Raw genomic sequence first — 20,884 nt, 5'->3', positions numbered from 1 at the left:
CTTCCCATGGGAAGCCTGCACAAGCCTCTTAAGACCAGCCTCATCCACCAGGGGGCAGATACCAGAATCAAGAATTGCAATCCTGCAGCCTGAAGAAGAGACCACAAACACAAAAAATTAGACAAAAGGATATGGCACAGAAATAGTTCCAGATGAAGGAACAAGATAAAACTGCAGAAGAACAACTAAGTGAAGTGGAGACAGGCAATCACCTTGACTGTTATGTTTTATAAAAGAGGAAAGCATAGGCAGAACATTCTTCCACACAGATCACAGAAGTATCTTTTTAGATCCACCTCCCAGGGTGATAAAAACAAATGGTACCTAAGTAAACTTCAAAGCTTTTGCACAGCAAAGGAGACCATAAACGAAAAGACAATCCCCAGAATGGGAGAAAATATTTGTAAACGAAGCAACTGACAAAGGCTTAATCTTCAAGATATACAAATAGTTCATGCAGCTCTACATTGGGGGGGAAAAAAAAAGACAACCCAATCAAAAAATAGGCAGAAAAACTAAATAGACATTTCTCCAAAGAAGACATACAAGTGACCAGAAAACATGAAAAGATGTTCAACATCGCTAAGTATTACAGAAATGCAAATCAAAACTAGAAGGCATCGCCTCACACTGGTCAGAATGGCCATCATCAGAAAGTCTGCAAAGGGTAAATGTTGGTGAGGGTGTGGAGAAAAGGGAACCCTCTTGCACTGTCGGTGGAATGTAAGCTGGTGCAACCATTATGGAGAACAGTACGGAGGTTCCTTAAACTAAAAATAGAACTACCATATGATCCAGCAGTCCTACCCCTAGGCATACATCTGGAGAAAACCATAATTTGAAAAGATAAATACATGCATTCCACTGTTCACTGCAGCACTATTTACACTAGCTAAAACATGGAAGCCATCTAAATTTCCATTAGCAGAGAAACAGATAAAGACATGGTACATATATACAATGGAATATTACTCAGCTATAAAAAAAAGAATGCCATCTGCTGCGAAACAGACATAGATATTATCATACTAAGTGAAGTAAATCAGGCAGAAAAAGACAAATATATGATATCACTTATATGTGGAATCTAAAAAAAATACAGATGAACTTATTTACAGAACAGAAACTCAGACTCTGAAAACAAACTTGTGGTTACCAAAGGGAAAAGGGAAGGGAAGGGATAAATTAAAAGTTTGGGATTAACAAATACATGCTACTACATATAAAATAGATAACAAGGACCTACTGTATGGCACAAAGAACTACTCAAAAAGTTGTAGTAACCTATACGAGAAAAGAATCGGAAAAAGTGGATATATGCATATGTATAAACAGTCTGCTTCACATCTGAAACTAACAATGCTATAAATCAACTATAAAATTTAAAAATTATATTTTAAAAAAAGCCACAACATAGCAACTGGGAACCGCATCTTAAAGGAAGTGACTGGTAGAAATCTGCACCTTTTTTAAACAAGTGATTCAAGTTCAGTTCTGGGCAGTGGCCTGAATGTGTTAACTCTAACAAGATCAGGACCTGATTTAGAGCTTGAGGTAAGGACTCCTTCACAGAAGGGAGTGTCAACACCACACCTTTAGGCAGGCCCCGAATCTCCTGGGTGTGCCTACAGGGGGTTTTTCCTGACGTCGATCATCCCTGGGCTGACCCTCCGCAGTTCCCGCCGGGGCTTGGCCAAGGGCCCGAGGTTCCAGGGCAGACCTGCCTCGCCCATAGACAGCACCCGCCCCACCGGGGGCTCAGCGGCCTCCCGCTGCCGCAGCTCCTCCAGAAAGCCCTGCTCTTCACCGCACAGGCTCGAGCGTTTCCACGTCAACGGTAACGGGGCGTGGACCAAGTCCCGCATCTCCTCCCGTGGGCGGGGGGCACCCTCCGTGCCGGCGGGCTGCCAGAGAGGCTCAGGCGCTGGGTAGAGCTCATCCTCGCTTCCAAGGGCTTGTCTGTTCTCCACACAGGGGGTCCTCTTCTCCCCGCCAATCACTGGCAAAAACAACATCCTTGTCAGACGTGGGGGTAGCCAGCCACGCCTTCCTGAAGCCCTAGCCTTCTTCCAACACCCCCGTGCAATCAACAACATGTGAAATGACCCAAGAGCTGAAGGCTGAGTGGTTTCTAAGCTTTGCTCAGGACAAAGAAGACCCGACGTCAGGGCTGAGCCCCGGCCAGCCTGGTGATGGCACGCAGCAATTACCCCTGCTCTGGCCGGCGGCACTCAGGCTACCGAGCTTCTGCTTCAGCTCCTGGTTCAGCCGCACATGGCGGCCCAGCTCCTTCTCCAGAGCTTGGATTCTGGTCTCATACTGCCTCCTGCTGTCTGCCAGCCCTTCGCCAAGATGGTCTGGAGGAAAAAAGGCAGGAGGAGGGGTGAGGCGCTACGGGGCGGGCGGCAGCCCCCGAGGCAGGCCCAGGCCCCACCTCGGCTCTGCTGCAGCAGCAGCTGCACGTGCTGCTCGTGGCCCCTCTGCTGCAGGGTCAGCTGGCGGTCCATCTCCAGGCGCTGCCGCTCCAGGGCCGCCTCCAGCCAGTACACCAGCCTCTGCTGCTCCTCCAGCTGCAACTCGAGCTCCGAGAAGGCCACCTGCTGCTGGTGCTGCTCCTCGCGGAGCGTCACCACCTGTCCCCAAGAGCCAGGCTCAGCCCCCAGCGCCGGCTCCCTTCACCCAGGGCTGTTCACACAGGGGCAGCAGGCATGTGGCCGGCTCACCGCCCGCGCTGTCCACCTCCCCCGACCCCGGTGGAGGCGGCGGTCTGCAAGCTCCGTGACCCCACCTTGTCGAAGTACTTGCAGAGCAGGGCTCGGGTCTCTGAGGACGAGAGGTAGCTGAGCTTGGCCATGAGGTTCATCTCGCACTGGGACAGCAAGGAGGCCGAGGCCCGCAGCACCCGCTGGCGGCATGTGATGGCCTCGTTCTTGTACTCGATGGCGGCGTCCAGGGCCTCAATGGCCTCATCCAGCTGGAACAGTGTCCGCTCCTCCTGCGGGGACACGGGGATGGGTGGAGGGGGGCACAGGCTACCCACTCCATGGGACACCTGCCCCCTGAACACCGAGGTCCTGGGCAGAGTCGTGATGGCCACACACAGCCACGACCCAGCCCTTATGTGCCCGCTTGTCCTCAGAGCCAGAGAGGTGCCCCTGCCCACTGCAGCAGGAGCAGGGACACTTCCATGTCAGCCTCGGCTCGGGGGTCGGGGCTCCGCTAAGAGCCTGCTCTCTGAAGCTCACAGCCTCTGGAATGACCTGTGCTTGGGAGACCCTGCTCTGAAGGGAAGATGCGGTGGGACTGCAGAGGCACCCAGGGTCTGCTGGGGTCCATTTCCCCTTCTTTTAACTTTTTGGCTGCACCATACAACATGCAGGATCTTAGTTCCCCAACCAGGGATCAAACCTATGCCACCTGCAGTGGAAGCACAGTCTTAACCACTGGACTACCAGGTAAGCCCCTGGGGGTCCATTTCTCTAACACAGTCTTTCTCTGCTGGCAGGAGGGCAAACCTATGTGGCTGTGAGGTGTGCTGACATGGTGCCGACTCGCGTCCCATGTCGGGAGTTGAGAGTTGTGAGCATGTGCTATACGCCTGAGGTTAACGAGATGCAGGACACAGGACGAGTCCCGAGTCCACCTGGGGGAACCGAGGGCGGCGAGGCCCAGCCGTGAGTCCCAGGCCCGGGGGCTGGACCAGCGGCGGGAGGGATAGTCCTGCGCCTTTTCTGGGGGCTGACACCTGGGAAGGGTGTGTGTCCCGAAGCAGGGAGGCCCATACCCAGCGGAGACCCAGGGCCAGGGGCAGAGGGGAGCAGGCAGCCGGGCCGGCCCACAGGGCGCACCTCAGGCGACAGCAGGCTGCCCTGCCTCAGCTTGCCGTCAATCTCCAGCCGCTGTTTCAGCAGCAAGTCCTTCTCCTGGCGCAGCGCGTCAATCTCCCCACGGATCTGCTGCTGGCTCTGGGCGCTGCCCTGCCGCAGCTGCCCACTCTTCTCGGACAGCTCCTTCTCCAGGTGCTCCAACCGGCTGGATACTCGCACAATGTCCTCGTTGAGGGCCTGGGGGCGGCACCGCCGGTGATGAGGGAAGGGGCAGGCCCCACCCTCCCAGGGGCCACAGGACAGGCCAGCCCTGCCATGGAGGCTAAGGAGGCGTACTGTCCAGCAGGAGGCTGGACTCTCAGTTCTGTACAAGCTGGGGAGTGGGGGCCTAGGGGACCTGAGCGTCTGAAGGGGGGGCCCCAGAGACAGCCCAGGAGGAGGATACAGAGAAGCTAAGGACAAGAAGGGACAACGTGGGCAAAGGCAGAGCGAGCTGGTGGTAGCCTGTCACTGAGATGGCCTGACTCCAGTTGGTGATGGGAAGGATGGGGGATTAGCAGCCAAACCCCAAAGGCCCTTGGGGAACCTAATATGGAAGGAAGTGAAGGTTCTAATGGCCAAGGGACGCTCCAGAAAATCCAGCTGAAATCCTCTAGGACTCCATGACAGCAGAAGAGGGTCTGGAACCCTGTGGGCATCCCAAGCACCGGCTCCTGGGACAGCTCTGGGTTGTGTGTGAAGTGACATACCCCTTCTCTAATCCTCAGGGCAACACTGTGGTTCCATCTGAGAGGAGGAAATCTGGCTCCGAAACTTCCTACTCAAGAGGGAGCAACAAAGCCAACTCTGGCCAAACCACCTGTCTACACCTGTGGTTCCTCATTCTGCCTGCACAGAGCAAGTGGTTAATGAGGTACAATGTGTTGGGAGATAGATACCTGGAGAGGTTCTTCTACCCACACATCAGAACCCGCATCACAGACACTCTGAAGATCCACAGGGTAGAGCCAAGGAGGACAGAGACCTGGCTGGAACTTAGCCGGCAGGGACATCACCGAGAAGAACCTCATCTGTCTAGAACTCACCTGGCAGGGTTGTCAACTGGAGAGATCTCACTTGGAAGGACCTTATCTGGTAGAATCTCACCCAGCTGGGCCTCACCCGGCAGGATCTCACCCAGCTGGACCTCACCTGGCAGGACCTCACCTGGCTGGACCTCACCTGGCAGGACCTCACCTGGCAGGACCTACCTGGCTGGACCTCACCTGGCAGGACCTCACCTGGCTGGACCTCACCTGGCAGGACCTCACCTGGCAGGACCTCACCTGGCTGGACCTCACCTGGCAGGACCTCACCTGGCTGGACCTCACCTGGCTGGACCGCAGGCGCTTGCTCTCCAGCCCCGTCTTCTCCTGCATCAGGGCCTCCTTCTTGGCCAGGATGGCCTCCCGCTTGTGGAGCTCCTCCCCCAGCTCCTCCAGCGCCCGCCGCTGCTGCAGGACCTTCTCCATTTCCTGGTCCAGCCACTTTTTCTGCTCCTCAATCTTCTGAGGGACAGCAGGGGAGGCGGGAGGGAACTCAGCTCTCCCCTCTGGCCATGTGGGTGGTGTGGATGCCACCAGGCTCAGAGGCAGAGAATGACGCGCCCACCAGCTGACCCCGCAGGGCACTCTGGCAACTGGCCAGGCTGCCCGGCCAGGCTGCGGGTGCCCCTGGGGGTACGGTTCAGCCCAGACCCCACCTGCTGCTGCTCCAGGCTGACCACGGAGCCATTGCTGCCGCTGCGCCGCTTCCTCTGAAATGCCGCGATCTCTTCTGTCTTGATCTTCAGAATCTTCTGCTGTTGCTCATGCTTCAGCTCCAGCTCCTGGGCATGAAGTTCAGGGTGAGTTCGGAGGGCAGGGCCCTGTGGGGTACCAGTGTCCTCCCAGAGCCTGCAATCCCCAAAGCCCACAGGAATGCCTGCCCCACTCCCAAGACAACCCTGCGCAGCAACCCCCAGCCTCGCCACCTTCAAGTTCCGCTGGGGACCCACCAGCTGAAGCAAACACAAGATTGCTGGACCCCTTATCTGGTTCATCTCACTGAATTCTCATCCTAGCCCTGAGTTTCCTATAACTCTCATTTTCAAGGGAAGAAACGAACTCAGAGAGGCCACGTGACCAGCCTTCTACAGTCACGTGGCAGTACACCCTCCCCGGCCTCCTGGCTGGGACGCAGGCACCGCGCCAGCCAAGCACCCGACCTTGACACGGTGCTGCCGCTTGTTCATCTCCGTCTCCAGGCGTCGCTTCTGCTCTGTCTCCTCTCGAAGCCGCCTCTGCAGCTGCCCCTGCTGCTGCCGCATGAGCTGCACGTTCCTCTCCAGCTCCTGCAGCCGCTTCTCGCTCTGGGCCGACAGTGATGCCAGCCGCTCCGTCGCCTGCTTCTTCTCCTTCAGTACCTGGACCAACATAGCTTCCACTGGGCCGCTCACGGCAGCTGCTAAGAGCCAGGCATGGCGCCTGGCACTCAACAAGGATGGGCAGGACAGAAGGACGATGAAGAGGGACAGAGAGAAGGGAAAACAGGCCAACGGACACTAGACTAATAAAAATAGCAAATTATAAAAATGTCAAAATACTGTGACATTTACTACATAACACAGTACACCAAGTGCTCTCAGTATATTAAGTGATCCTTACAAACCTACAAAATGACTGTAAAGGTTTCCTACTTAACAGATTAGGAAACTGAGGTACAGAAAGGTTAGGAAACTTGACCCAGGACCCACAGCTAGTAAATGGCAGAGCTGGGATTCAAACGCAAACAGTCAAGACTCCTGAACCTTCGCTCTTAATCACTCTACTGTAGTGGAGGGACAGGTGCAAAGATGAATGGATGGAAGGGTGGGTGGATAGACAGATGATGCGATCATATAAAGCTAAAAAACAGGGGACTTCCCTCGTGGTCCAGTGGCTAAGACTCTGAGCTCCCAGTGCAGGGAGCCTGGGTTTGATCCCTGCTCAGGGAACTAGATCCCACATAGCTTACAACTAAAAGAATCCTGTGTGACAACTAAAGATCCTGCATGCTGCAACTAAGACCCAGTGCAGCCAAATAAAAATTAAAAAAAAAATTAAAAAACAGGACAGACAGACAATGCAAGGATCAATAAACAGAAATAGAAAGACGAACAGACACATAAATAGTCATATCAACTGATAAAAGGATAACTAGATGGATGGATTAGACAGACACCTGGACTGGTGGGTGAATGGACAGAGGGATGATGGGCTGGAGGGATGGATGAACAGATAGCTGGAAGGGTAGACATATGGAGGGAGGGGAGGGCTACAGGAGGGAGGGTTGGTTTCTTCCCATTCCCTTCCCTCATCCTATGGTCTCCTAAGGTGGTCTTCAGGCAGGGCCCACATCCACACCTTTACCTCTGCTGTGTTTAAAGATCCCCAGCACCGCCAGCTCCTACCTAATACCAGCCTCACTCTGGAAGGCCAGGAGGGCGTTCGCACCACCAGCCGGGGCTGGGGCACCCCCTGGTTCCACAGTGGGCGTGAGCTCCGGGGCTCACACGTCTTGATTCCAGGACTCCAACCTGGGAGGCTGCAGCCACCACACCCGGGGTCCTGACACTGACCTGCACTTGGTTCTGAGCGGCGGCAACCCTCTTGCGGAACTCCTGGAGCTGCGAGCGCTCACCGGCGTCCTGGGGCTCCCTGCCCTCGAGCTCCCGCAGCTGCCTCTGGCCCTCGCTCAGCTCAGCCCGCACCCGCTCCGCCTCCCGCTCCAGCTCCTGGATGCGCTGACTGTGCTGACGGTTCAGGGCCTGGGCAGCCTTCCCTGGAAGAACCGGGGTGCAGTCAGCACCGGTGGCCTCTCCCTGAAGCATCGCAGCTCCTTCCCCAGTGGCTTTCCTGGACCTCTGCCAGCCCCCAACACCTACAAGGACTTCACAATGACTCTGTTCCCCTCAGTACTGTGAACATTTACTACTTTTAATTTGACTTATTTTTTAAAATAGCCTTCTCCATAGCAGTGACCCAGGGAAATTATGGGTTAACTAGTTTTCTTTTTACCTAACACATGCTAAAATAAATCTGTAACTTGAGCCGGCATACAACTAAGCCTCTAGAACTAACTTCCATTTGTAGGCGATAGGACAAAGGAACAAGCTAAATGACACCACAAGGAAGCTAACAGACAAACCCAGAATATCTGGGATCTGGAACATCCTACAGGATGACTGCAAAGGTGAAAGAAGGGAGATTTCAGAGACCCAATGAGCAAATGTATGGACAAGAACAGAGCTGCACACAGACACTGTTGAAGAACTGCTTCTATTCTCAGCACTGAGGACATTAGTTTAGTTAGATATGCTAATGACATTTTGGTTAAAATATCCAAAAAGGCATACTGAAAGGTGCAGGAATGAAATGACATGAAGTCTCAGATTTGCTTCAGAATATTTCAGCAAAAAAGGACTTCCCTGGCGGTCCAATGCCTAAGACTCCATGCTCCCAATTCAGGGGCCCCAGGTTCAATCCCTAGTCAGGGAACTAGATTTGGCATGCCACAGCTAATAATGAGTTTGCATGTTGCAACCAAAGATCTGGCACAGCCAATAAGAATAAATTAAGAACAAAAAATACCAGCAAAGAAAAAAGGGAGCGATGAAGCAAATGTGGGCCAAGCTTGGAAATACTAAATCTGAATGATGGCTATGTAGGGACTCTCATGTCTGTCTGCAATTGTTCCCAATACATTTTGAAATAAACTCACAGCTATTAAAATTAAAAAGATTGACCAGTCACCACCTGAAACCATCCCCTGCTCGTTCGCCTGTGTCCCCAGTAGCAGACATACTACTCTGACTGGGGGACACTGTTTGCTCCCCAGGACCAGGAGATTCTGTGCCTCGTGCAGTGTCTGACACACAGCGGGCAACTGATTAATAACAGTAAGAAATAACGCTTCCTGCAAACTAGTCTAAGCATTTTACCTGAATTAACTCATTTCAACAACCTATAAAACAGGTGCAGTTACTATCTCCATTTCAGAGCACACAGCGGTTATCCTACCTGCTCAAGGTCACCCATCTGGAAAGAAGCTGAGTGGGCAAACCTAGGTCATCTGGACCCTGCTCCTAACCACCCACCCTCAGGTTGGAGGCCCAGCCCAAAGCCCCTCCCTCACCTGTGCGCACCAGCTCGCCAATGAGCTCCTCCTTCATGCGGATGTTGATGGCCAGCTCACGGATCTTCTGTTGGGCTTGGGCCAGTCGCCACTCAGAGGCCATGGCTGCGGAGACCTGGCGGGGCTGAGCCAGGGCCTTGCTCCCACCGACCACTGTAACGGGCTGATGGTCAGGGCGGCTGCCGCAACAGATAGTGGGGGAAGCAGGGGTGGGTGGAAGGGAGGGAAGGGGAGAAATGCCCTGGCCAGGGGCATCCAGGGATGGTTATGTGGACTCTCCGGGGTGGCCAGTCCAGGACCATGAATGGGTAAAGGGGTCGGGACCCTCTTTGCATCCCACCCAGCTCACCTCTGGGTCCTGGGATAGCTGCACCCAGCTCCTCCAGGCGAAGCTCTGGGCCCTTCCTGTTGAGTGGACTCCCTGGGCAGGCCCCCGTCCTCTGGTTCCACTTGCTGATCCCATTCCTGGAGGGCAGAAGGGGAGTCTGTACCCCTCCCCAGCCCTGCCCCAGCCCAGCCATCTCCCAGGCCCGGGAGGGGAAGAGAGAACCCCAGACCTTCCATCACCCAGGGTCACTGTGACCCCAGGATGTCTGTCTGGCAGAACTGAGGCCAGCGGCTGAGCTGAGAGGGTACAGGGCAGCTGAGGACACCGAGGGCCACCTTAGAGGCCGAGAACCAGGAGGCCGGGTCCATCCCTCAGCACACCCGCCACAGCGAGAATGCCTGATTCAGAGCCCACAGCCGCTGCCCACTCTCCCCCAAGGGCTGGCCAGGGTGATGGAGGCAGGGGCACCCTGAGACCACAGTGGGACCACTCTTGCCCAGCTGAGGCCCTGAGCTGGTCCTTGTCTGGTGGGCCACGGGTCCCACTCACCTTCGTGGGCGCAGGCTCTGTCGGGGCGGCCCCTCCTTCTCCCCCTCCTCTTCTTCCTCTGATGCATCTGAAGAGCCACTTCCCAGCATTTCTCCCTCTGTCAGAAACTTGGCTCCAGCCTCCCTGCCATTTTTCATCTGCTGGGAAATGCCAGGGTTTCAGGACAGGCTCCTAGGGCCTTCTCCAGCAGCCATCTCCCCTAACCCAGTCTTTGGCCACCATGCGTGCTCCTTACATCTCTGCCTTTTCAAGCCTGACCTTACCTTAGGATCTAGCTCCAATGATATCTGAGAGGTCTTTCCAAACTCAAGATGGAGCAGAAACTTCTCCCCTCCTCCCTTGTTCCTTCCTCTACCCCTCCTGTTCTCTTGTCCAACCACTGCCCCTACACTGCTCTGGCTCCCGTAGCAAAACTGGCACTCCTCAGGGGACAATCTCCCCTTTCCATCTTGTATATAAGTCATCTGCAGCAAGTCTTATCTCACCAACAATGCCCCACCAGGGTTGGGGGTGGAGGGGGTCTGTAACAGGCTTCTTCCAAACCCATGTCCTCCCACCCCTTGGTCCCTCTGATCTTTAGAGATCAGATGACCCAGAGCTTTCAGACAGATGCAGGAGCAGCCTTTGTCCAAAAGGCCCCAAGTGACAGAACTAGAAACAAGAGACCAAACGCAAGGAGAACAGAGCCCATGGAAAAGTGAACTTGCAGAGGAAGGCATCCAAAGGTGGTGCGTGGTGGCGGGGGTGACTTCAGAGGTGATGAGCTCCCCACCCCTGGACGGAGGCAAGCATTCCATCCCATACCGGAAGGCAGAACCCCCTCTGTAATCCTCACTCCAAGCAACCTCCAACTACTCCAAGGATACTCCATGGCACCAGATCCTTCTGAGAGGCCCAACCCAAATTTGGGCCATTCCTCCAGGAACACCAGAAAGGGGCATCTCATAGCTGGTCCCGTGAAAGCACGAGGTGAGTGACACATTCCCCAGGATTGCCCCTCCCCTGCCTCAGCCTGCCCAAGTCAACCAGCAGACACCCAGCCTTGCCACCTTCTTACCTCTCCCCTGTTTTCAGGGCCAACTTCATCTCCAGGAATGCAGGTGGGGGGCATAATGCCCAGCACGTGGGTGTTGGCACCTCCCAGGGGGGCTGTGTGAGGCCGGGGCACAAAAGACCCAGGAGGCAAGCCCTGCAAGATCCCTGGGGCCCCCCAGCCTGGCCGCACCAGCTCCAGCCGCAGTCGCAACTCTGCCATCTCCTCCTGCTGCTCACGAAGACGGTCGCTCTGCAAGACACGATCCAGGTGCTGATGGGAGACGCGGATGAGAGAGGGTGGGGTACCGGGGTACCGACAGGCAGAAGTGCAAGAAAACGAAGAACATGTCTGAGACCACCATGCCCTCTCTGTGTTAAAGTGAAGGAGGGCCAAATACCTCTGACCACCTCTTGGTGTCCCTCTGGAACACAAGGTGTATTAGTTCTGGTTTAAACTCTCCCACCCCGTCACATCACCGACTCGATGGACGTGAGTTTGAGCAGCCTCCAAGAGTTGGTGATGGACAGGGAGGCCTGGTGTGCCGCAGTCCATGGAGTCGCAGAGCCGGACAGACTGACTGACTGAACCGACCCTGCCCCATCTATCACTCCCTCCATATTCATGCCACTCACTGCCACCAGGGGGCGCTAGGAGCAACGTCGACCCGGTCATCTTTGCACAAAAGGAAGAGCAGGGCTCAGGAGTCTCATGGGGCTGCCCCTCCAGTCCCAATTCCAACCCACCCTCGCACATCCACTTGCACCAATCTGTTCCTTCCCTCCGCACTTCTGCTCACATCTCTACCCATCCTGCCAGAACCCACTTCTCTCACTCTGACACAGCTGTTTCGCCTCCGGCAGAAGTCCCCCCTCCCCACCATCTGTACGGGAGGGGGCGCCCCACCTGAAGTTTGTACTGCTCCATGGCGTCCTCCAACGCAGCTAGAAAGTCTCGGTTCTCCTCTTCCAGCCGGGCCACCTGGCTCTGCAGGGCCAGCAGTTGCAGCGGCCCCTCATCTTCCTAGGTGGGCAGGGAGAGCAGCTTCAGGGGAACAGTCAGGGCGAGACTGCCTGTCCCTGAGTCACCCCGCCGGCCTTGCCTGCTACTCTGCTCCAAAGCTTGCCTGCAACGGGGAGGGGGTCCGGACCCCACATGGCCTGCAGTCCCCTCCACAAACCATTGGGCTATCTCTTGTCATTATTAATCATGTTTTCATTAACAGTAATATCACCACCACTATTATTAAGAACTAGCCTTCATCAGCACTTATGACACCCTCAGTCCTTATATCCCAAGGAGGTAGATACTCCTGTTATCTTTATTTAACAGATACATCAAGGTCATCAGCAGAAATGCCTCTGAATCCCTGTATGGAAAACCTTCTTCCTCACCTCCCCTCCCCCACCCCCAGGCCACACCCGGCCCCTGGTCACCTTTCGTCCGCCGGGTCCCTGGGTGGCCTGCTCCTCAGCAGAGGCACTCTCGATGCCGCTGTCGGGCCCGGAGGCAGAGCTCAGGGCGCTGCGCTCGCCCTCGACGGCGCACAGCCAGTCGCGCACCTTGCGGGCGGTGGCGCCGGGCAGCCCGGGCTCGGCCTGCAGCTCGCGCAGGAGGCTGTAGGCGGCGTCGGTGCGGGCCCGATAACGTGCGCACTCGGCGCCCAGGCGGGCAGCGGCCGCGGCGGAGGCGGCGGCAGGACCCGGGGCGCGCCGGCCCCGGTGGATGATGCGCGTCTCCGACCGATGCCTAGGTGGCCCCCGGGCGCTAGCCACTGCCTCCTCCGGCCCCCGCTCAGCCTCGGGCCGCCAGTTGACAGTGGCGCGGTTGCGAATGTTCTGGGCGCGGCTGGCGTAGTTGAGGGTGTTGAGGGTCTCGTCAAAGTCGGAGGAGGAAGGGCTGACGCAGGCTATCATCATCGTCTTGGCATTCCCGCCCAGGGAGTCTTTGAGGATCCTGAGGGCGCCAGGGAGATGCGTCAGAGGCCCCAAAGTGCCAGAGCCAGAGGTTCAGACCCCAAAGAGGGTATGAATCTCTGTATGGCTCCCTGTGGGCCTGAGACTTCAACCACGTGTAGACTGCGCCCCAGAAATCAGAGGGGGACCCATCTCTTGTCGCCTCACCCCAGCCAGAGAGGCCGGACAGGAACTAGGACAGACTAGGGGGCTCACGGGCCTCTTTTCCCTGGGCCAGCAGCAGTGGCAGCTCACCGGGTGATCTTGGAGTCCCGGTAAGGGATGTGACTGCCCCGGCGCTGGGGATCACCCAGGGCACTGATGACGTTGCCGAGCGCCAAGAGGCTGCTGTTGATCTGGATGCTCTCCTTGAGTCGCTCGCCTGTGCTGCCAGTCTTGAGCACCCTCTCTGAGCCCGCCAGGTCCACAAAGTGGAACTTGGAGACAAGCAGCTGGCCGGCCGCAGGTCGGGGCAGGCGGCTGGGGGCGCGACCCCGCTGCTCCAGGGTCACAGTGAAGATGGTGTGGGAGCGGCTGGAGAGGCGGTTGAGGTGTGTGGCTCCCGTGTGCCGCGCTGCGTTGCCCATCTCCAGGAGGCTCAGCACCTCGTCCAGGCCCTCCACGTCCACCTCCTTCACCCCACACAGCACTGCGGGCACAGAAGGCTGTGAGCCCAAGGCAGGGCAGCCTGAGGCTGGTCAGCCCGGAGGGCAGGCTGCGCAGGACTGCTTCTCTACAGCTCTTCCTGACTCAGGGCCCCTTCTGCATGCCCAAGGGGTCTGGCCCATCCTGCTTGGGGATTTAAGGAGCTCCAGCTTCCTCCCTGGTGGTTCAGATGGTAAAGAATCTGCCTGCAATGCAGGAGACCAGGGTTCGTATCCCTGGGTTGGGAAGATCCCCTGGAGGAGGGCATAGCAACGCACTCCAGTATTCTTGCTTGGAGAATTCCATGGACAGAGGAGCTGGGCAGGCTACAATCCATGGGGTTGCAAAGAGTCGGACATGACTTAGCGACTAACACTTTTTTTTTCAGCTTCCCCCATGCCCACCTCAGTGACTCTCACTCTGGATACACCAGTGAATACTGAACTCAGCAGAGACAGGGAAATGAAAGCAAAACTTCCCAGAGCTTGAGTTTCCTAGTTAGGAGGTACCCCCCTCCAGACAGGGGATCCACCCTAAGCAGGTGAAGCCTCCCCAAGCCAGGCTCCCCACTCCCAACCAGGGTAGGACCCAGGAGTTCCTCACCAACATTCCCACGATCGTCCTCCCGGAGCTGTATGTCCCGGCTGGCGGTGCCCACCTCCAGCAGGTCTCGGAACTCCTCCTTGTACACTTCCAGGTAGGACACGTGTACCAGACAGTCCAACAGGTCATTTTCATCAATCAGCTTGAAGGCCTCGGCCATGGCCCGTGGGATGATGCCCTGCTCGTCCTCGTGAAGGGAGGCTGGGGAGACACCGCAGGGCCACCTGCCATGAAGCTGGCAGATGGAGCTCCAGTGTGGAGAAGGCAGAGGCAGAGGCCAGCATGGGCTGGGCAGCCTGATCCAGGCCAGGCTCCAGGGTGCTCAGGCAGAATTTCAGAGTTGGAAGCAACCTCTCAAGGTTCAACCAACCACTTTCATGACGTAAGCATCTCCACCACATCCCTGCCAGTCAGTCAGATACCCTTTGTTTGATGACTCCTGGGGACTCATTATCATAGTCTATGCTCAGTTATCTAAAGAAGCCCCTAAATTTATCCCAAGGAAGTGATAAAAGGATGTTCAGAACACACTCTTCCTCATAACTTAAAAAAAAAAACAACATAAACACCCTCAGTGTCCATCGCAACATCCAAGAAGGGGTTTGATTAAATAAATTACCTTATATTCACAATGGCACGCTAAGCAGCCATTAAAGTTTTTGCTTGAATAACAATTAATGATACAGAGAAATATTCATGATATTAATATATTGTTAAGAAAATAAAACAGGATACAAAAGAATAGTATATTGGTACCATATTTTTTTAAGTATAAAAATTTTCACCAGGAAAAACTGAATGCTAACAGGGTGAGTGATTTCTGAAAGGCAATTATCAGAAAGTGTGAAAGTGTTAGTCGCTCAGTTGCGTCCAACTCTTTGCAACCCTACAGACTGCAGCCCACCAGGCTCCACTGTCCATGGGATTCTCCAGGCAAGAATACTGAAGTGGGTAGCTATCCCCTTCTCCAGGGGAGCTTCTCAAACCAGGGATCAAACCTGGGTATCCTCTATTACAGTCAGATTCTTTTTTTTTTTTTTTTCCATTTACTTTTATTAGTTGGAGGCTAATTACTCTACATCATTACAGTAGTTTTTGTTATACATTGAAATGAATTAGCCATGGATTTACATGTATTCCCCATCCCGGTCCCCCCTCCCACCTCCCTCTCCACCCGATCCCTCTGGGTCTTCCCAGTGCACCAGGCCCGAGCACTTGTCTCATGTACCCAACCTGGGCTGGTTATCTGTTCCACCCTAGATAATATACATGTTTCAATGCTGTTCTCTTGAAACATCCCACCCTCGCCTTCTCCCAGAGTCCACAAGTCTGTTCTATACATCTGAGTCTCTTTTTCTACAGTCAGATTCTTAACCATCTGAGCTACCAGGGAAAGGCAGTTATCAAATAAGTTTTCTTTTGTGGATGTGTTTTTCTGTATTTTCCTAATTTTCTACAACAAACATGTACACTTTTCAAATCATGCTCCTTAGAAGCAGGCCAATCCCTTCAATTGGCCCAAAGCATCTCTTACAAAACTCTGCTCCAGAGCCTCATGGAACCAGCCTGCTTCCCCGCTATGCAGCCCCGGGAGCACGTCTCTTCCAGGACAGTCTCCCTTCCAGCCATCCTGACCCTTGACAACGATCCTGACAACCTCCAGAGACAAGACAACTTCCCATGTCCTTCCTCCCGGTGAGTTCCCCAGAACCAGACAGTATGATCCCATCTCTATGGACTTGAGAAGGCTACTCACCTCCGAGGACTCTTCTTCCTGCCCGACCCAGCCCAGTGACACAGCTGATCCTACCCTGGGCTGCAGATCTACTTAGGAAACCCACCCTCCCTCCTCCAGCCTCCTCATCTTCAACAGGAAATGGCAGAGGCAGAAATTCAGGAGAAGTTTGAGGCCCCTCAACAAGGGCAGGCGGTCTCAAGCCAGGTCACTCACCCACACTGGCCTCCCCCATGGTGTACGTCTTCCCGGAGCCCGTCTGACCGTAGGCAAAGACGGTGACATTGAAGCCTTCAAAGAAAGCCTCGAGGAGGGGCTGCACACAGGCCTGGTACACTGCCTCCTGCCCGGCGTCCTCATCCAGCACCACGTGGAAGCTGAAGTGGCGGTCTCGGCCCAAGGTGACCCGGCCGTGCCCCGGCTCCACCCTCAGGCAGCCCTGGTGCCCGTGCAGCAGCTCCTTGGGAAGGAGGGGGCGGACTCGCAGGGCCACCCTCACAGGGGCCTCCTCGGCCCCTGGCAGCCTCTGGGCCTCCAGTCCCATGTTGAGAGGCTGCTGCTTCCAGTCCTGCGGAGAGAGGAAGAGGCCCTGGTCATCAGCACCTGGACTCACCTTGAAGGTGACCTGGAGCCAGTTCCTGCGGCTCCTGATCTTGGAGTGATTAAAAGGGAAGGTGGTCAAAATTCAAAACACCCTCTGTGCCCCGACCTGATGCCCAGATGCTGCAAGGGACACAACAGAATCCTACACGGTAGCATTTCATGGCTCCCATCACTGACCAAATGAGGCCCTAACTCCTCCACTCGACACCCAAGGGCATCTGTGTTCCCGCTGGGACCCCATCTCCTAGAAGACACACACAAGCAGCACTGCACAAGGATCTCTTTTCCCCAACACCCACCCATTGTCCCTGCCTTCGTAAAACTCAACATTCAGAAAACTAAAATCATGCCACCTGGTCCCATCACTTCATGGCAAATAGATGGGGAAGCAGTGGAAACAGACAGACTTTATTTTCTTGGGCTCCAAAATCACTGCAGATGGTGACTGCAGCCATGAAATGAAAAGATGCTTGCTCCTTGGAAGAAAAGCTATGACCAACCTAGACAGCACATTAAAAAGCAGAGACATTACTTTGCCAACAAAGGCCTGTCTAGTCAAAGCTATGGTTTTTCCAGTAGTCATGTATGGATGTAAGAGTTGGACTATAAAGAAAGCTGAGTGCTGAAGAATTGATGCTTTTGAACTATGGTGTTGGAGAAGACTCTTGAGAGTCCCTCGGACAGCAAGGAGATCCAAACAGTCTACCCTAAAGGAAATCAGTCCTGAATATTCATTGGAAGGACTGATGCTGAAGCTGAAACTCCAAAACTCTGGCCACCTGATGCAAAGAACTGACTCATTAGAAAAGACCCTGATGCTGGGAAAGATTGAAGGTGGGAGGTGAAGGAGATGACAGAGGATGAGATGGTTGGATGACATCACTGACTCGATGGACATGAGTTTGAGTAAACACCAGGAGTTAGTGAAGGACAGGGAAGCCTGATGTGCTGCAGTCCATGTGGTGGCAAAGAGTCGGACACAACTGAATGACTGAACTGACTGCCTTTGTCACAGCACATTCCCCGCTCCACCTTCTTAAAAAGAGTCAGCACATCCTTTGAGGCCAAGCCCCCACCATCAGATACTGCTAATTCCATCTCCTAAATATCAAGTACACCTGCTTCTCTCCATCCTATTACCCAAGCCCGGATCCTGCCCACTGGACAGAATATTTACCAACCTCCTCACTGGCTTCAGCCTCCCTGCACCTTCCTTTGTGGCAACCAGGGGCATTGTTCAAAAATGCAAATGCAGCCACCCACTCTCCTACTTAAAATGCCCCCAAAAGAGGCAAAAGGGGTTCCCTAATGCTCTAGATTCAAAACCTTAATAAGAAAAACAACTTTTAATGGGCCTTACCTACCTTGATGACTTACCCCCTAATACCCCACATTTTCTAACCTTTCTCTGCCTGCAGCACACTCAGCTGTTGTTAGTCCCACCTCCAGGGAGCGCCCTCCCCTCCAAGGAGGAGCGTCTGATGTTTGGCCCCCACCACCCACCCACAACCACGGCTTTAGTTCTCCCATCAGTCACTGACCGCTCCCTTTCCTTGCAAAAGCCGGATTATCCATTGGTCTCCCCTCACCTTCCAAACTGGGGGCTGGGAGGCAGGGACCCGCCTGTTCCCTTCATGCTGTATCTCCAGCACCCAGCACAAGGTCCGACGCTGAGTAGCCGCCGAACAGTGATGAGTAGTTTACATCCAGGGAACTTTCCCCATCCCCACTCCTCGCCCCCACCCCCAGGGTCACATCTCTTTATTTTTCACTACTTCTCTCAGCACCTGTAATCGTTCGCTCGTTCCTTCAATCATCAGTCCCAGCTGGGTGTCCGGCCCTGGGGCCTCAGCGGTAACTGCCACGCAATACTACGGGCGCCTTCGGGCATCCCTCAGCCATAGCTTTTCCAGCCCCGCGGTCCCGGCTTCTCCGCGCCCGGGCTCGGGGCCCAGTGCTCTGCGCACCGAAGGCGCCCGGACAACACCGAGAGTTCCGGAGTCGGAGGCGCCGGGCACGGGACAGGAGAAAGTTGGGAGAAGTGGTTACAAAGGCGAACCCGACTCTCGCAGCGTGGGTGCTCGCTCCTGCTGGTCAGGCTCGGAATGCCGGCCTCAGGCCCCGATTTAAGGAAGGAGAGTAACCGATCCACTCGGAGAGGGGCCTGGAGGAGGTTAGCAAAGATGGGGAGGGAAGGAGTGGTCCTCGTGCTCGGTCAAGGGTCCCCGGGGCGCCGACGCCCAGTGCCACCCAACCCAGGCCTGCACAGGGAAGGGGCGAGCGCGCGCCTCCTCCCTCCCACCCGCGTCCTAGACCTCCACCCCTCCCCAGCCCACACCCACCTGCTAGGGTGCGCGCGTCGTCCCCAAGCCGGGCACTGAGGCTCTGAGCCCCAGCGCGGCGCGGTCGGATGCCGTCACCGGGACCCCCGCCCACCAAAACATCCCGCCCCACGTCCGCAACTCCTCCCGCCTGGGCGCTCCGGGGCGGAGGCGCGGGCTGCGCGGCGCCGCTGAGTCTGTCCGCAGACGGGGCGGAGCGGGGGCCGGAGGGGCGGGGAATCGGGCGTGGCCCGGGCAGGACCACGGGCCCCTCGACCCCCAGCACCGCCCCCAGTCGCGAGCGCGGCGCGCTGATATTAGCATCTACTCGCCGAATGCTGGGGGCGCGGCAACCAACAAGGCCGCCCGGATTCTCCGAGCTGGAGAAGCCCACCAGCTCGTGGAGCGGGGCATCTGGGTTTATGATGCAAGTTGTAACAAGTGATGAATGAAAACGAACTAGGAGACAAGTTTGGTTCCACGAGCATTTTCTAACCCTGAGACTCCGGTTAACAGTGGCCTAGAAATCAATTCCTGCAGGAGGAAATGGCAACCCATTCCAGTATTCTTGCCTGGGATCCCATGGACAGAGGAGCCTGGCGGGTTACAGATAATGGGGTCGCAAAGAATCGGACACGACTGAGCGACTAACGCTAACTAAAAATCAACTACTGTAGTTCGATTGTTCATTCTCGTGCAGAGACTTTCCCCATTCCTTTCTATCGCAGCCCTCCCCACGCCCCGTCAAAGCTCAGCAAAGCTCTCCCTCAGTTCAGTTCAGTTCAGTCGCTCAGTCGTCTCCGACTCTTTGCGACCCCATGAATCGCAGCACGCCAGGCCTCCCTGTCCATCACCAACTCCTGGTGTTTACTCAAACTCATGTACATCGAGTTGGTGATGCCATCCAACCATCTCATCCTCTGTCGTCCCCTTCTCCTCCTGCCCCCGATCCCTCCCAGCATCAGGGTCTTTTCCAGTGAGTCAACTCTTCGCATGAGGTGGCCAAAGTATTGGAGTTTCAGCTTCACCATCAGTCCTTCCAATGAACACCCAGGATTGATCTCCTTTAGGATGGACTGGTTGGATCTCCTTGCAGTCCAAGGGACTCTCAAGAGTTTTCTCCAACACCATAGTTCAAAAGCATAAATTTTTTGGCGCTCAGTTTTCTTTATAGTCCAGCTCTCACATCTATACATGACCACTGGAAAAACCATAGCCTTGACTAGATGGACCTTTGTTGGCAAAGTAATGTCTCTGCTTTTTAATATGCTATCTAGGTTGGTCATAACTTTCCTTCCAAGGAGTAAGTGTCTTTTAATTTCATGGCTGCAATCACCATCTGCAATGATTTTGGAGCCCCCCAAAATAAAGTCTGATACTGTTTCCACTGCTTCCCCATCTATTTCCCATGAAGTGATGGGACCAGATGCCATGATCTTAGTTTTCTGAATGTTGAGCTTTAAGCCAACTTTTTCAGTCTCCTCTTTCACTTTCATCAAGAGGCTTTTTAGTTCCTCTTCACTTTCTGCCATAAGGGTGGTGTCATCTGGATATCTGAGGTTATTGATATTTCTCCTGGCAATCTTGATTCCAGTTTGTGCTTCTTCCAGCCCAGCATTTCTCATGATGTACTTCTCCCTTCCTAGACCCTAGGAAGCCTCCAGCCTTGTTTTCCTCTGATTTCGCTACCTCTTCTAAATCTGAAAAGGACTCATCCCCTCTGAGATATTCGGGGTTGGGATGGTGTAGCAGAGGCCCTGGTTTTACCCTGGGCACTCACACCAGGAAGTCATCGCTGGGTCCCTTCTCAGCCCCAGAGCTGGGGTGACCTAGGGGTGGATGGATGAAAACACGAGAGCGCTCCTGTTCAGGCCTTCTAGCTAGCTGGGCAGAGAGCAGGATGGCCTGCGAAATCCTGACCCCACAGTTCTGGCTCATAGTCCCCAGTTTGGAATGGGCATGGGATCCACTGGTGGACCATACTGCCACCCAGCCTTGGGTTCCTGGCTGGACAACTGGCCCTAGAAGAGTCTAACGGGAGGTGGGGGCTGCCACAGAGTTCTTAACCAGCCTCTCCAGTGGGGAGGCAATT

The 20,884-nt window shown here is 55.0% G+C and overlaps 1 protein-coding gene across 3 annotated transcripts; it reads right to left on the bottom strand.

Moving 5' to 3' along the window:
- Positions 1-190: 190 nt before the first annotated feature.
- KIF7 (kinesin family member 7) lies at positions 191-18,932 on the bottom strand. 3 transcript variants are annotated; one of them, XM_070478353.1, is made up of 19 exons: positions 18,814-18,932; positions 16,085-16,436; positions 14,134-14,334; positions 13,141-13,534; positions 12,367-12,886; positions 11,837-11,953; positions 10,955-11,182; positions 9,898-10,037; positions 9,370-9,485; positions 9,021-9,173; positions 7,465-7,667; positions 6,073-6,270; positions 5,569-5,694; positions 5,198-5,374; positions 3,849-4,064; positions 2,789-2,995; positions 2,435-2,633; positions 2,211-2,357; positions 191-1,999 (listed from the first exon to the last, which is right to left on the bottom strand). In XM_070478353.1, the coding sequence occupies exons 2-19, from the start codon at positions 16,410-16,412 to the stop codon at positions 1,626-1,628; spliced, it is 4,044 nt and encodes a 1,347-aa protein (XP_070334454.1). In that variant the 5' UTR covers positions 16,413-16,436; positions 18,814-18,932; the 3' UTR covers positions 191-1,625. The 3 variants fall into 3 exon arrangements, with proteins under 3 accessions (XP_070334454.1, XP_070334456.1, XP_070334455.1); XM_070478355.1 differs by having other exon boundaries at positions 5,198-5,371; XM_070478354.1 differs by having other exon boundaries at positions 9,898-10,034.
- Positions 18,933-20,884: the final 1,952 nt, after the last annotated feature.

The sequence above is a fragment of the Odocoileus virginianus genome, chromosome 16, assembly GCF_023699985.2.
Source record: "Odocoileus virginianus isolate 20LAN1187 ecotype Illinois chromosome 16, Ovbor_1.2, whole genome shotgun sequence".
Taxonomy (NCBI): domain Eukaryota; kingdom Metazoa; phylum Chordata; class Mammalia; order Artiodactyla; family Cervidae; genus Odocoileus; species Odocoileus virginianus.
This window is presented reverse-complemented; position numbering and strand designations above follow the sequence as displayed.

What these genes read in the sequence shown, in the direction of transcription:
- KIF7 (XM_070478353.1), bottom strand. Translation starts at nt 16,412, where the DNA reads ATGGGACTGGAGGCCCAGAGGCTGCCAGGGGCCGAGGAGGCCCCTGTG. An exon ending in CGGGACTCCAAGATCACCCG is followed by an intron (nt 12,887 to 13,140) that starts GTGAGCTGCCAC and finishes TGGCGCCCTCAG; the next exon opens with GATCCTCAAAGACTCCCTGG. An exon ending in AGCGCCTGCGGTCCAGCCAG is followed by an intron (nt 4,065 to 5,197) that starts GTGAGGTCCAGC and finishes TGCCGCCCCCAG; the next exon opens with GCCCTCAACGAGGACATTGT.